Source organism: Ursus americanus, chromosome 22 (genome assembly GCF_024610735.1).
Source record: "Ursus americanus isolate L20-20 chromosome 22, mUrsAme1.1.p, whole genome shotgun sequence".
Classification (NCBI taxonomy): domain Eukaryota; kingdom Metazoa; phylum Chordata; class Mammalia; order Carnivora; family Ursidae; genus Ursus; species Ursus americanus.
In genome coordinates this window covers 18,091,314-18,104,207 of record NC_142148.1, presented here as the reverse complement: position 1 = coordinate 18,104,207, position 12,894 = coordinate 18,091,314, and the positions used below count along the sequence as shown (strand labels likewise).

Genomic DNA, 12,894 nt, shown 5'->3' with positions numbered 1-12,894 from the left:
GTTTTGGACATGAGGCCTCTCTTCAAAGGTTTGGAGAGACGAAGGGAAAGGATCAGACTTATCCATAAAAGATAAAGAATACAACCCTACAACAACCACAGAACCATTAGGCTGATGTCATGGGGAGGAAAGAAAAACCTATCAAAACATGCTAATTTAGAAGTTACCAAACTCTTACTTATTACTTAAACTCTACGGTTGTAACCAGAGATGTGGCAGCAGAGGCCTGCTCACTGCCGAGCAGGAGTGCTGGTGAGATCACCCTCGCCAGGCCTAGGAAGCTGGATTGGCGGGGGTCTCCAAGGGTCCTTTAAGTTCTGCTAGATCCCCCTCACCGTGACGCAAGTATCCAGGAGGTGCCCCACCTCCCCAAACTCAACTGCACAATTGCAGCTTCAGTTTCTGTCACTGTTTCCTCGCGTCCTTCCCCCTACACGAAGCTAGCCTAGGGCCCAGGGATATAAGGGATACATCTCAAATGTGCGTCTGTCAAACACCTGGAGGCCACGAGCAGCAACAGTGAATTGGAAGTGGAAGCGACTTGGGATGGGGGAGGGGGGAAGGCAGAGAGCACTGGCCACTAAGGTCCGTCTTCTGCTCTCCCTCGTGTGACCTCAGGGGCAGAAGGAGAGAGAACAATTAAATCACCAGTGTCCTAACTAGATTTAGAGTCAGGTCAGGGGTATAGGCTGCATTAGTAGAGAATCCAGGTTCTGGGGGGAGAGGAAGTGTTGCTAAAGGAGTAAGACAGGCTTTAAGTGAAGGGATCCTGACCCGGCTTAGACCACACATCCTGCCTTTCCAGACCTTGCACGGTGGTAAGGAGCATTAGGCAGTCTCCCACAGCCCCGTGGGGACCCCAGCAGCCTGGACAGTCTGACTGCAGCCGCCCCCAGGGATGGGGAGGGGCACACTCACTTGTTGCAGTGCTGTTTGAGGTGTTTCTTATAGCCGTCATCATGGAGGACCACCTCAGGGTTGCAGGTGGCCAGCCAGTCTGCATTCTTTAACTCTGGGAGCAGCAGCTGGTTCTTTGTCTTCTTCCCCTTCCTCCCTCTGGGGACTGGAGCAGACAACCCTGAAACAGAAAGGCAGGCAGATGAGCCTAGGCAGCTTAAACATGGGGGGCAGGACAGAGCTGGGCTGGGGTTGCAAAGAGGCTACCAGGCTGTGCGAGGTGGCCCTGGATGACAGATCCCACTCCTCAGTCCACCAAGCAGGGCTAAGAGTGAGGAGATACGCCTGACACCCCCCCTCAGTCAACTCCAGGACCGTTCAGTCAGTCAGTAAGAATGTACCCACGCAGATCAGGAACATCACCTGTGCCCCTTGGGGAACTCAGAACCTGGCCAGGAAAAAAGGCACACTTGACCTGAAACGTGAAGGTAAGCTACGGCCAAGCACAGGGAAGGAGAAGCACAGCGCAAGAAAAGGCACACACAGGTAGGACTGGGACAGAACGGTGAAATGCAAAAGAAAAACCACAGCACATATGGTGTGACTCTAGTTCAGAGGAGGAACCCCTGTGATGCTCAGGTCAGTGCACAGGACGGGCAGGTGGGAAACCTCAAGAGGGCCCCACTGTACTTCCACAAAATGGCAGAGGTAACACCGGATGATTCTGAGGGAGAACTGAAGGAATCATCTCCTTCTCCCACAGCTAACATTCTCCAGTGTATCTGAGGAATAGATGTCTCCCAAAGCACAGTGACCTGGGGCAACACAGGAGGGGCGGAAGCAAACAGGAGCTCCCGCTTCTCAGGCACGGCCCTGCCACCACTGCTCACCTGAGTGGTTCTGGAGGGTCTGGGCCTGCCCATCTTTGGTAGGTGTGATCAATTCCCAAATGAAACTCTTGATCTTCTCGTCCCCCTTGTAATGCTTGACACAGTATACCAGCAGGGCCCGGCAAATCATCTCCATGTCCTTCTCATTCAGATGCCACTTGAATCGCCCATGAGTCAGGATGTCCTTCCACCGGCCCCAGCTGAGAGTGGAAATACAGAAGGGCGTTGGAGGGAGAAAGGGCCACGCGTGCCCTCGACACTGCAGGACAAACGGGAGCCAAGAGTGCTTCTCGTCCTCTGTTGGGTCTACTAATCACCCTCAGGGCTTTGCCCTGAAAGGCCTTCAAGGACCACATGCTGTAGCACACCAAATGTCACTAAGGTGACCTGGACATCGAGAGCTTCCTATAGCCACCAGAATGTTAACAAGGGAGGGATGAAACTATTTGGAGCAAGGAATAAATTTGGAATTAAGAGAGTCCAGCTGCAGTATTCAAAAGCAATGGTGAGCTCCCAGAAGCTAAACCTTCTACTTCTACCAGAACCAGAGCCCTGCACGAATCATGCCCTAACTCTAACATCTGTTGCGTGGACTCCTCATACGTCCCTGGGGGGAAAAAGCAGGAACTCAGTACCAGGCAGCAAATTAGTAACAGAGATTTGCTGTGACAAGAACATGAGAAAACCATGGCACGTCTACAATATGGCAGCAGAGCGTACAATGACTGAGGGGGCCATGGGCAAAAAGCACAGTTCTCTCCTGCTCTAACAGACCCTCCATCAGCCAGAGCTCTTAGAGGTGACTGGAGAGACAAACGGGACTGGAAAACAGTAACACACAGGCAAAGCCAATACCCACCCAAAGATGAGTAGGTTCTTCTCTACCCGGAAGCACTCAGCTCGGAGGTAGCGCCTGGTTTTGTCGTTGAGGCGTCTGGACCTCGTGGGCCTTTCATCCGAGTCACTGTCTAGCTCCGAGAATTCCATGAGCTCATCCTCCTCAAAGGAATTGTAGTGTTTGGTCTGCTTTCTCACTCGAGGCCGGTCGATCACTAAGCTCTCCTAGAAACAGAGAGGTCGGTTGGGGAGAGAGCCCCTCTTTGCTCTACCCCCATCACAGTGCACACACATATCCTGTGGCTGGTCTTCGGTCCTGAGGACACATCTGGTAAAAAACTACACGCGGCCTCATCCTCTAGCAGGAAAGGTTCTTCCCAGTACACCTGCCATGTCCACGACAAGCAGAGGGGATTCTTGGAGACTCACTGGAGATGGCATGTTCCCCCAAGCCCCCAGCACTGTCCACCACCATCTGCTGTTTCTGCAGTCCTGCTAGCAGAGCAGGTATGGTGAGCAAGGCCCCCCAGTGCCCAGTGTGGCAGTCCGCTCTTGCCAAGAAAGGCTGGAGTGGCACACCCCAGCTGTTCTGCCCAGCATGCAGAGGCAGCCTGTGCTCTAGAGACAGGAGGATTTGGACAAATCCATCTGCTCAGCAACTTTCTGAGAACACACACATTTCTTGCTTCCTTTCTGTCTTCCATGGGCACTAACTGCTAACCTTTTGTCTTTCACTGAAGACAAGATCCCCAGCAGATGCTCTGCTCACTCTCACAGATTCCCTGCCAGAACCATCACCTCTTTAACAGTCCCCATAAGCTCCTGCTTCTTATACTCCCCCCTCTCCCCATACCTCTTTCCAAAGCTCAGCTCAGCTCCTAACACCTGTCTGTATAGCCCAGATATACTGTGGCGTCCCCCCTGCTTCAGTCACCTTGCTCCACGCCTTGCAAGCTCCAGCTGCTTCTAAATGTCTCCAGGACAAGAGCTTTTTCTCCCCACCCTCACCCACTGTGCAGCACACAGAGTAACTTCTTGACTGTGACCTTGTAAAACAGGTTTTACTAAACAGGTTACTCAAGCGACTTCAGACTCTTCCTATGGAAGAAAAGAGGGTGGAATGATAAAGCTCTGGTGATCCCACAGGAGAGTTAAGGCTGGGTGCTGGTTACTGAATCAGCTAGATACGCACCGGGACTGTCTCCTGGGCTTGTGGGTCCACAGTCCAACAGCCACCAGAGAAGACAAGTAGGAAGTGATGTGTGTGCATCCTGGTGTGAGGTGACAGGGCCACAGATGGAGGGAAGGGATGAGATGAACATTTAAGGGGTGCCTCCCCACAGGATAGGCAGGTTTATTCAAAAATATTATCGCCAGCTCTGCGAGGGGGCATCACCTCCTCCTTTTGTCACATGTCTTGCTCACTTATCTTGGTGGGGTCAACTGCCTTGCCCAGAGGCATACAGTCAGAGGCAGACTGACATCAGACTCTGGTTTCGTTCCACGGCTATTCTCTTTCTCATGTTCAGAAGTAGAAGAACTCAAGATACTGAAGAATGGAGGGGAGACCAACAAACCCCTTCATCCTGCTTTGTCTCCCCTGGAGTATTGTCACAGGTGATGTTTCTTTCATAGGAAGTGTTGAAGCAGAGGAAAAATAGTCACATGCCAAGGATGGGATGCTGGTTTGGGTCAGAGGGCTGAACTTAACCCGTATGTGGCCAGTTCCAGTTCTAACTGCCTTTGTCAAATTTCCCAGGTGTCCAGCAGACTGCATGTCCCATTAGGTCATTTTGAAATTGAAACAGCGAACATTCATCAAGCTCTGTCTATGTGTCAGGCGTATTTTAAGTATGTTACATATTGAAGCGCACTTAAAAACTAAGGCTCAGGAGTGAATAATGACTTGAGCTGTGTGGGAATTTATAGTCCTATGAGACACAGAGAAATTGCGATGGAATAGAACATTCTCAGGTACCGTACCTTTTCATTCTTTGCTTCGGTGTCCAATTCAGCTATTTTAGCCCATTTCTGCCAAAAGTTTGGGTCATCTAAGGAAATATCTGTCCTGTTTCCTGAAGCCACAAAGCTAGCCTATGGAGAAGATGAAAGTCAATGAACTGCACTTAACACAGGACAACTGGTAATAACACATATGTTATTTCAAATGTCCCAGAATCTCAACCAAAACCCCTAACAGAGCCTCCCAAATGAAGGTGAAAATCTCAAGACTGTTCTTTCCTAAAGACTGGGTAAGGAAATTACAACTTCAATGTATAGGATCATTTTTTGGAACTGAAACTTGGAAGCAGGAAGAAAGCCCTTGGAACACAATGGCACGTGTCACCTGATGTCTAGTTCCCTGCGAAAGGGTTGCTTCTTCCAACTTCCCTAGATGGAGTTTTTCTTTCCGCTCACCACTTTCCAAATGTCTGCTATAGGAAAGGCACTGAGTTGGGCTACACGAGGGATAAGGAGATGAGCAGCGTCCATAAAACACAGGATGTAGTACTGAAGAAGTCCTACGTAAGTCAATCAAACAGGCCACAAAGCTCCCAGAGCCTGTGGTCAGGGACACCTGGAAGTGATCTGGTAAGTGGTTTCATTAGTTGAATTTGAAATCCAGTGAGCTGAAGGGCAGAGGAAAGGGGCACCTAGACTAGCAGCTGGGAATCTAGACTAACATCACTTTTCTCATGAAATGAGCAAAAACACTTGCTTCAGTTTGAGGACTGGAATGTTCACTGGAATTTCAGGGCTTGGACAGTGGTCAAGGAGTGCTCTACAAGGAGATCCAGATGACCACTCAAAGACGGCAGAGCAGTGTTTGTGAACAGTGAACAGTGCAGGCTGTGAACCAAAGTGTCTGTGCTGTGTTCACAAGTCAGGAGTGCTGTGCTCTTTCTGTATAGCTTCTGGCTCATTATGCAGAATCCCCCCAAGAACCTGCACTTTTAGTCTCACACAAAACAAGTGTGTAGACAATCTCAACGGTTTGCATAGAGAGAAAAACAAAGCCTGGGCAGTGAAGGTCAAAGAACAGTTTTCTTTCTGCTCCCGCTCCAACACGGACTCTGGAGAAATGGTGCCATACCTTGGCGAAAGTAGACCCTTTCCCTTCGGACTGGATGGTGATGGTGTGGGTTCTTCTCTGCAGAATCTGGTCTATGTCTTCTTCACAGAACTTGGAGCCCTCATCTTCCTCATCCATTAAGGCTCCATAAGCACCTTTCCGGAGCAAGTCCTCTACCTCCATTTTTGAGAGCTGTTGTACCTGGACAGGTCACCAAAGGCTACTCACAAAGTGGAAAATGCACAGGAGAAAAACAGCCTCAAATCTGGCCTTCATGATTCAGTACACCGTCCTTCATTAACTGTACATGTCAGAAGAATAAAGGTATGGGCCACAAGTTTTAGTAAAGTCCAGACACAGACACTCAAGAAAACTATGGGAAGGGCAGGCAGATAATCCCCTACAGGAAGCTCTGGAATAAAAGCCAGCACATGACCCAATGGCCCTAACATTCCTCAGGACATTGATTACTATCAAATGTCACAAGCCATTGAAACTATGCACTATTGAAGACGATATATTTAATGTTTTAGTTTGAGTCTGTATCTTTAAAAACCTCCAGATGTACTAAATGAGCTAAAGAATGATGACTTATTCATTATTAAATAAATACATGAGTATTGGAAATGATGTCATTTCTCAACTAAAGAAAGGATCCTGTGCCAAGTGTGATCTTCTCAACTGCTTGTTGAAAACAGGAAATGGGAGTTCAAAACACCCTTTCCTGGTTCTAATTAAGAATCTGGTTCTCTTTCTATCAATCACAAGAGGGAATTCCATGACTCCCAGCACTGGTAACTTGAAGTAGGATACTTAGCAACATATGCAGAGCTAAGCGGATATAGAACATCTGGACTGAAGACAACTCATTTACGAGGTTTTAATTCCCAACCTTTGATGCCCTGAGTCCAGAGATTAAGGAGATACTCTGGTTTGTTGGCCTATAATTTAAGACGATTTAGGAATCCTAGCTGCAATTTTTCATCCCTGTGGAGGGGGGAAAAGATTTTATTAACTGCCATATTGCAAGCTGCTAGTTTATTCATTCTTTTTTTCACTGACCATCATGCACGGAACATCTTTAATATGCCAACTACTGTTAAGGGCCATGGTGATACAGATAAAATAGGTTCCATTATACCCTCAGGAAGCTCAAAGTCTGGAGTACAAGATAAGGCATGGTGACAGCAGATATTTAGAGTGTTAAGATCTACTGACTTCTAACGGGCACTGTTAAAAACTCTGCTTACTGAAACACTGCTGCATGCTGGGCAATCCTACCCCATAACTGCGCCTACAGATTTCCTTTATGCATCTGTAAAAGGCAGAGACCTGACCCTGAATTATCCCTCTGCTGTGGGGAATGACTCAACGAAGACGTGCAACCTGACTCAATTTAGTGAAAGTCAATCTCAGAACAGCTTTCGGAAGGAAGACTCCAGAGAGGCCCAGGCTATGTGATGAGTGTTTCTTGGGGACCCTGGGCAGGTACTATCATACTCACTCCATTGGTGCTGCCCTTTCGGTTTATGTCCTGAAGAACAGCCTTGTCCAGGCCCAGCTTTAGGCTGGCCTTGTCAAACATTTCCCGCTCGTAGGAGTTCCGAGTAATGAGACGATACACCTTCACAGCCTTGCTCTGGCCTATCCGGTGACATCGGGCCTGAGCCTGGGAAGGAAGGAAGGAAGGTCATACACATCATATCATCATAGAATGGGGATTCTATGGAACAGGGAAATGCTTAAATTCCCAAGGAACAGGGAAATGCTTAAATACCATGTGGTGTGAGTGGCCAGCTCTCACAGTTGAGTGTCATGGGACCAATTTTGGAACAAAATTCACCCAGATGTTGGCTGCTCCTTCAAACTCACTCATTTCTTCACACCATTATTTATTGAGTGACTACCATATGCCAGGATAAAGTGATGAGAAGGTCATGGCTTCCTACCCTCCCCAGCTTGCGGTCTGAGAATAGGCACTCATTCCCAGGATGCTGTCCTGCTCTCTGGGCAAATGCCTCAGAGCTGGCAACACCACTTTTGCATTTTACTAGAAAGAAATTTCCACACATAGACTATAGTGGATTGCAAGATTTTTGCTTTCCTCCTCTCAGGGCTCTAGCCCACTAAGTATATATACTCGAATTATAGTGTTTTAAATACACAGTGGCAGGTAGGTTTCTTTTTCTTTCCCAGTGGTACGGTCAGAAAATCTGAAACTACTTTCTATGTAATACAGGATTGAGGAAATGGGTAAATATACTGAAGAAAACAGGAGTTGTGTTTTCACTGTTGAAGAAGGAAGTTACAAATCTATAAAGAAAAAAAACTAGAATAACTGTGGTATTAGAATGGATTTGGAAGTTTCAGTATTAACCTGTGGTTAGGTGTGTGCCTGTGTGAATACAAACATACACATACATACAGGTACAGAAACAGATACAAATGTATTCATATTTATAGGTTTATTATACATGTATATATATACCCATACAAATGAATGCATATTATGTATCTCTGTGTATTTATATACTCTGTGTGAATGTATTCTAGCTATGTCCACTGAATGGGCCTAGAAGCAACGGGATCCCAGTAGCAAAGGCCATAACTCACTCTCAGATCTTGATTTCTAAATATATTCTCCATTAGGACAAAATCAAGGCATGTTAGAGAAATAGTTAATCCCAGGGCTGGGGGCAGAAAAAGTACAGAATGAGCCCCAAACAAATTATTATGCCATAACGTAAGGAAGTACGCAAAGAAGGATGGAGACATACCCAAATAACACTTCCAACTTGAAGAGGTCTACCACTGGCTATGTCCAGGATGATCTGAATATCAAAATAAATATAGTACTGGAATATAACCCACTGAATAAAAAAAAGAACCCATGAGTACACAATGACATGAATAAATGGGAGAAAAGAAGGAAAACTCTTTCTTATGGCAGAATAGAACATAGTAGAGTTCAAGTAACAAAGCTTAAAAATCACCCCTTTGCAACCATCACAGTGCTGGCTGATTCAGGCAAAAACAATCAAAGGAAACTAAAACCAGTGGGTGAGACTTTGTTGAGGAATAGGGTTTTTACTTACACAGTCTCAGAGTATCTCTCCAAAACTGCTTATTAATTTCAAAGGGAAAAACAGCAATTTTATAGTGGAGACATCTGGCAATTACCCATTAACTAAGATATCCGAGTACCTATTATCACACAAATAGACATCATGTTTCTCCTGATGTGATATACTGAGAAGGATATATCACTTCAATGGTATTACTAAGCCTGAATCCAATCCTGAGGAAGTACAAACACAGACTGAGGGATAATCTGTATAACTGGCCTGTACTCCTTAAAAACACAAGGTCATAAAAGAAAAAGTAAGACTGAGGAACTCTTCTGACTCAAGAAGACTGAAGAGGTATGGGCAGTAAGGTGATGGGTGCTCCTGGACTGGATGGATTTTAGACCAGGGAAAGAGCGGCTATAAAGGATGCTGAAATAAATGATAAATCTGAATATGGACTGTGGATTGAAGACCGTTTTCGTATGTCCTGATTCTGAGAACTAAACTGTGGTTATAGAAGAGAATGTTCTTGCACTTAGGAAATACACACTAAAGAACTTGGGGGCAACTTACTCTAAAATGGTTTAGACAAAAAAATGGCGTGTGCACACATGTGTCTAAGTCTATGTATGTACTCAGAGAGGTAGGGGAGCTAGAAGGAAAAATGATAAAGTAAATGGGGCAAAATGTAAAGAGTTGGTCAATCTGGATAAAGGCTATACTGGAATTGCAAACTGAAAATTATATCAAAATGAAAATGTCAAAAATATTAAATACAAACATTTGAAATAATTTCTCCCTTGGGGCTACGTTGTCCACTTGATATACAGCTAGATTCAATGGTTTCATTTCGCGTCTGCATTTTTAGGGATTGATTCTTTTCCCCACACATTAATTTAACCATAATGAAGGGAGAAAACCAAACCAAGTTAACTTTGGAAAATGGTATTCTGATTATATACTGCAAGACTAATGACGAACAAACAAAAAACCAACCCACTACTGCAGTCCAATATTATATGCTGGTAAATTTATTTATGTTTTATAGAATATGGGTTAGGAATTCTGCAGCGACTTTATGTACATACTAGGATTGAACAAATGAGTAAATATACTGTATTATCATGAGACTGAAACTTCTCACAGCCAGAGAAAGGAGTTAAAAAGAAGGAAGAGGGGAAGGCTGGAGTGAATCCTGTGTTGTTGGACTGGAATCAGCAACTCACTGTGGGTGGACAGATAGGGGAAACAGACGTGCGGTATGAGTGCTTGTGTCAAGTACACAGACATACATACATTTCCTAGCTCTATCTGCTCAGAGGGTCTACGAGTCATAATATTCTAGCAGCAATGAGCACTCCCAGCAGCCAGATCTTGGTGGCTAAATGTCATTTTTTTTTTTAAAGATTTATTTATTTGAGAGCGAGCAAGCGAGCAGGGTGAAGGAGACAAGCAGACTCTCTGCTCTGCTGAGCGGGACACTCACCCCGACGTGGGGCTCGATCCCAGGACCCCGAGATCATGACCGGAGTCGGACACTTAACTGACTGAGCCACCCAGGCACCCCTAAATGCCATTCTTGAATGAAAGGAACCAAGGATCCTTGGAAGAACTGTCAATTCTATGGCTGTGGCAGGAAAAATGCAACATGAACCTGAACATCTCGTGGTGCTAGAAAGGAACTGCTTAAAAACTGCTGGAAGCATGTCAAACCGAAGGAGCCAACCCGAAAGACCTCCTAATGACCAAGTATGAACAACAAAATAAATAATGAGAGTAAGAGATTATAACTCATAAATAAAACGAGTCCATACTGGTATAAAGAAATAAATGGGGAAAAAGAAGCTGTTCTCTATAGTAGAATTCCAATTAATAAGTGTAAAGGAAATGACTGAAATAGAAAATTACGAGGAACTAAACCCCACAGTAGTAATCGTTTGAAGGCAAGAACCACTAATGGATGCTAAAATTAACAGGCGAAAGTATGGTGAGAAACAGGATATTTATAGAGTCTCAAGATATCTCCTCCCAAGATACTGATGGAGTTTAAAGGTAAAAATAAAATAGTTACTTTACAGTGAAGAAATCTGGCAGACACCACCTTGACCAAGAAATCAAGGTTAACATCACAAGCAATAAAGTTTATTAACCCATGTACCTCCTGAAATGATGCACTGAGGAGGACATAACATCACTTCTATGATATTCTTGCTGAAAATGCATAACCTCAAATCTGATCATGAGAAAACATCAGGCAGACACAAACTGAAAGACAGCTAGCTGGTCAGTACCCTTCAAAAGTGTCAACGTCATGAAAAATACGGAAGGACAGGCTCTGCCGCAAACTGAATGAGGCTTAGGAGTCAGGATTTCTAAAGGAATATGAGAACGTGCATTGGATCCCCGACCAGAAAAAGAACATTTGTAGGAAACTGAAGGAATATGAATATGGTCTACAGATTATCGTGTCAATGTTAATGTTCTGGTTTCAATAATTAGACTATGGTTATATGAAATGTTTGGTGAAGGGGCCTAAAACTCTGCAATATTCTGCAACTTTTTTAAAGTTTAAAATGATTTCAGAATAAAAAGTTTTTAGCATTCTTTTTTTTTTTTTTAAAGTAGGCTCCACACCCAGCATGGAGCTCAACACGGGGTCTGAACTCACTACCCTGAGATCAAGACCTGAGCTGAGATCAAGAGTCAGATGCTCAAGTGACTGAACCACCCAGGCATTCCAGGGAATAAAAAGTTTTTAAAAATTAATTTTATTTTATAATGTTATAAAATACTGAGGGTGGTTCCATGGTCAAATATACAAAAAGGCATGTTTGAAAAAAGCAGCTTTTATCCCTGTCACTTCCATCCTGTTTCCTCACTCCCCCTATAGGTAACAATTTAAAAATAAAGTGTTTTTTGTTTGTTTTATCTTTCATCTGGGGGGCAGGGCAGGAAGAGACAAGACACACACACATAGCTTTTTTTAAGATAAATGCTAACATACTATACACACTTTTTCCCCCTTATCCTTTTTCCCCCCACCCAACAATACACTCAAGAGACGACTCTGTAGCAGTATATAGAGACATTCCTCGTTCTGTATCAAAGTTGAAAATACCACGGCTTAGTCAGTCAGTCTCAGTCAGTCTTCTACCGCTAGACGGCTAAGCTGCTGAGCCTCTGGCTATTACAATTAGTTGCCACATCTCCTTTTATTATCTTTAGTGGCAGAAGATTTATGAGAAGAAGATTTGATGGATAACTGGTAAACAAAGGAAGTGATCAAGGTAACTAATATGGTTTATGGAACCTATAAAGCATTATTAATATGTGGCTATAAGTACTGACACTGATTTTCTTTCTCTGGCTCATCTGACATTGAAGGTAAATTACAAGAGGGAGTTTAAGACATGTTCTCAGCAAAGGTCCAATACAGGAGCACTACAGACACCGCTAAATACCTTCCTGGTATCCACATTCCCCTTATCCCTCACTCCCAGAACCCTGATACTTGTAGAGGGCAGCCATGTGTCCACGTGAAACCATCTCCAGCCTCCCAGGGATGACGAGGGATTACAGTCTGGACAGTGAGATGCAGCAGAAGTCTACTGGGGATATCTGGAAAAGTTCTGCTCTCCTGAGAAACACATCATACCTTCCTTCCTTATCTTTCCCGCCTGGGGTCTGAAGTATTGGTTTTGGAACAAAGAGGATATAAATCACATTCCCTGAGGATGGTGGAGCAGAAAGACAGAAGGAATCTGGGGCTCTGACGACACCATAAAGGCACCTCACCTTGGACTACCCATCTCCAGACTTCCCGTTAATGGAGAAAAGCAAGCCTGTTTCAGGGGGTGGGGGCGGGGACACTGTCACAAGCAGCTAAATGACACCAGAAGACAGAGGTATGCTCTCCCAAGATGACTTAACCTGAAAGATAACAGGATGAGTCCTGTCACACTTAAGATACTCAGCCTTTTACAATTAAATCTCAACGACAGTCCTTATTTCCCTAATCAGAACTCATACACAAAACAACATGGTAAATGGAGAACAGCTGAGAACTAGGGCAGCGACCGGGAGGAAGTCCAAACAAGACCCTCAGCAAAGGCGTAAATACAGAACCTCT

General features: G+C 44.8%; 1 protein-coding gene across 6 annotated transcripts in view; it reads right to left on the bottom strand.

Moving 5' to 3' along the window:
- The window catches only part of CHD6 (chromodomain helicase DNA binding protein 6), a 192,210-nt gene that overhangs the window by 51,344 nt on the left and 127,972 nt on the right, over positions 1–12,894 (bottom strand). For all 6 annotated transcript variants that reach the window (XM_087853574.1, XM_045804644.2, XM_045804643.2 and 3 more), the window contains exons 18-23: positions 7,202–7,366; positions 5,719–5,898; positions 4,608–4,718; positions 2,647–2,849; positions 1,788–1,987; positions 919–1,078 (exon numbers count right to left, since the gene is read on the bottom strand). In XM_087853574.1, coding sequence (XP_087709700.1) covers positions 919–1,078; positions 1,788–1,987; positions 2,647–2,849; positions 4,608–4,718; positions 5,719–5,898; positions 7,202–7,366 — 1,019 coding nt within the window. The remainder of the gene's footprint in view (positions 1–918; positions 1,079–1,787; positions 1,988–2,646; positions 2,850–4,607; positions 4,719–5,718; positions 5,899–7,201; positions 7,367–12,894) is intronic.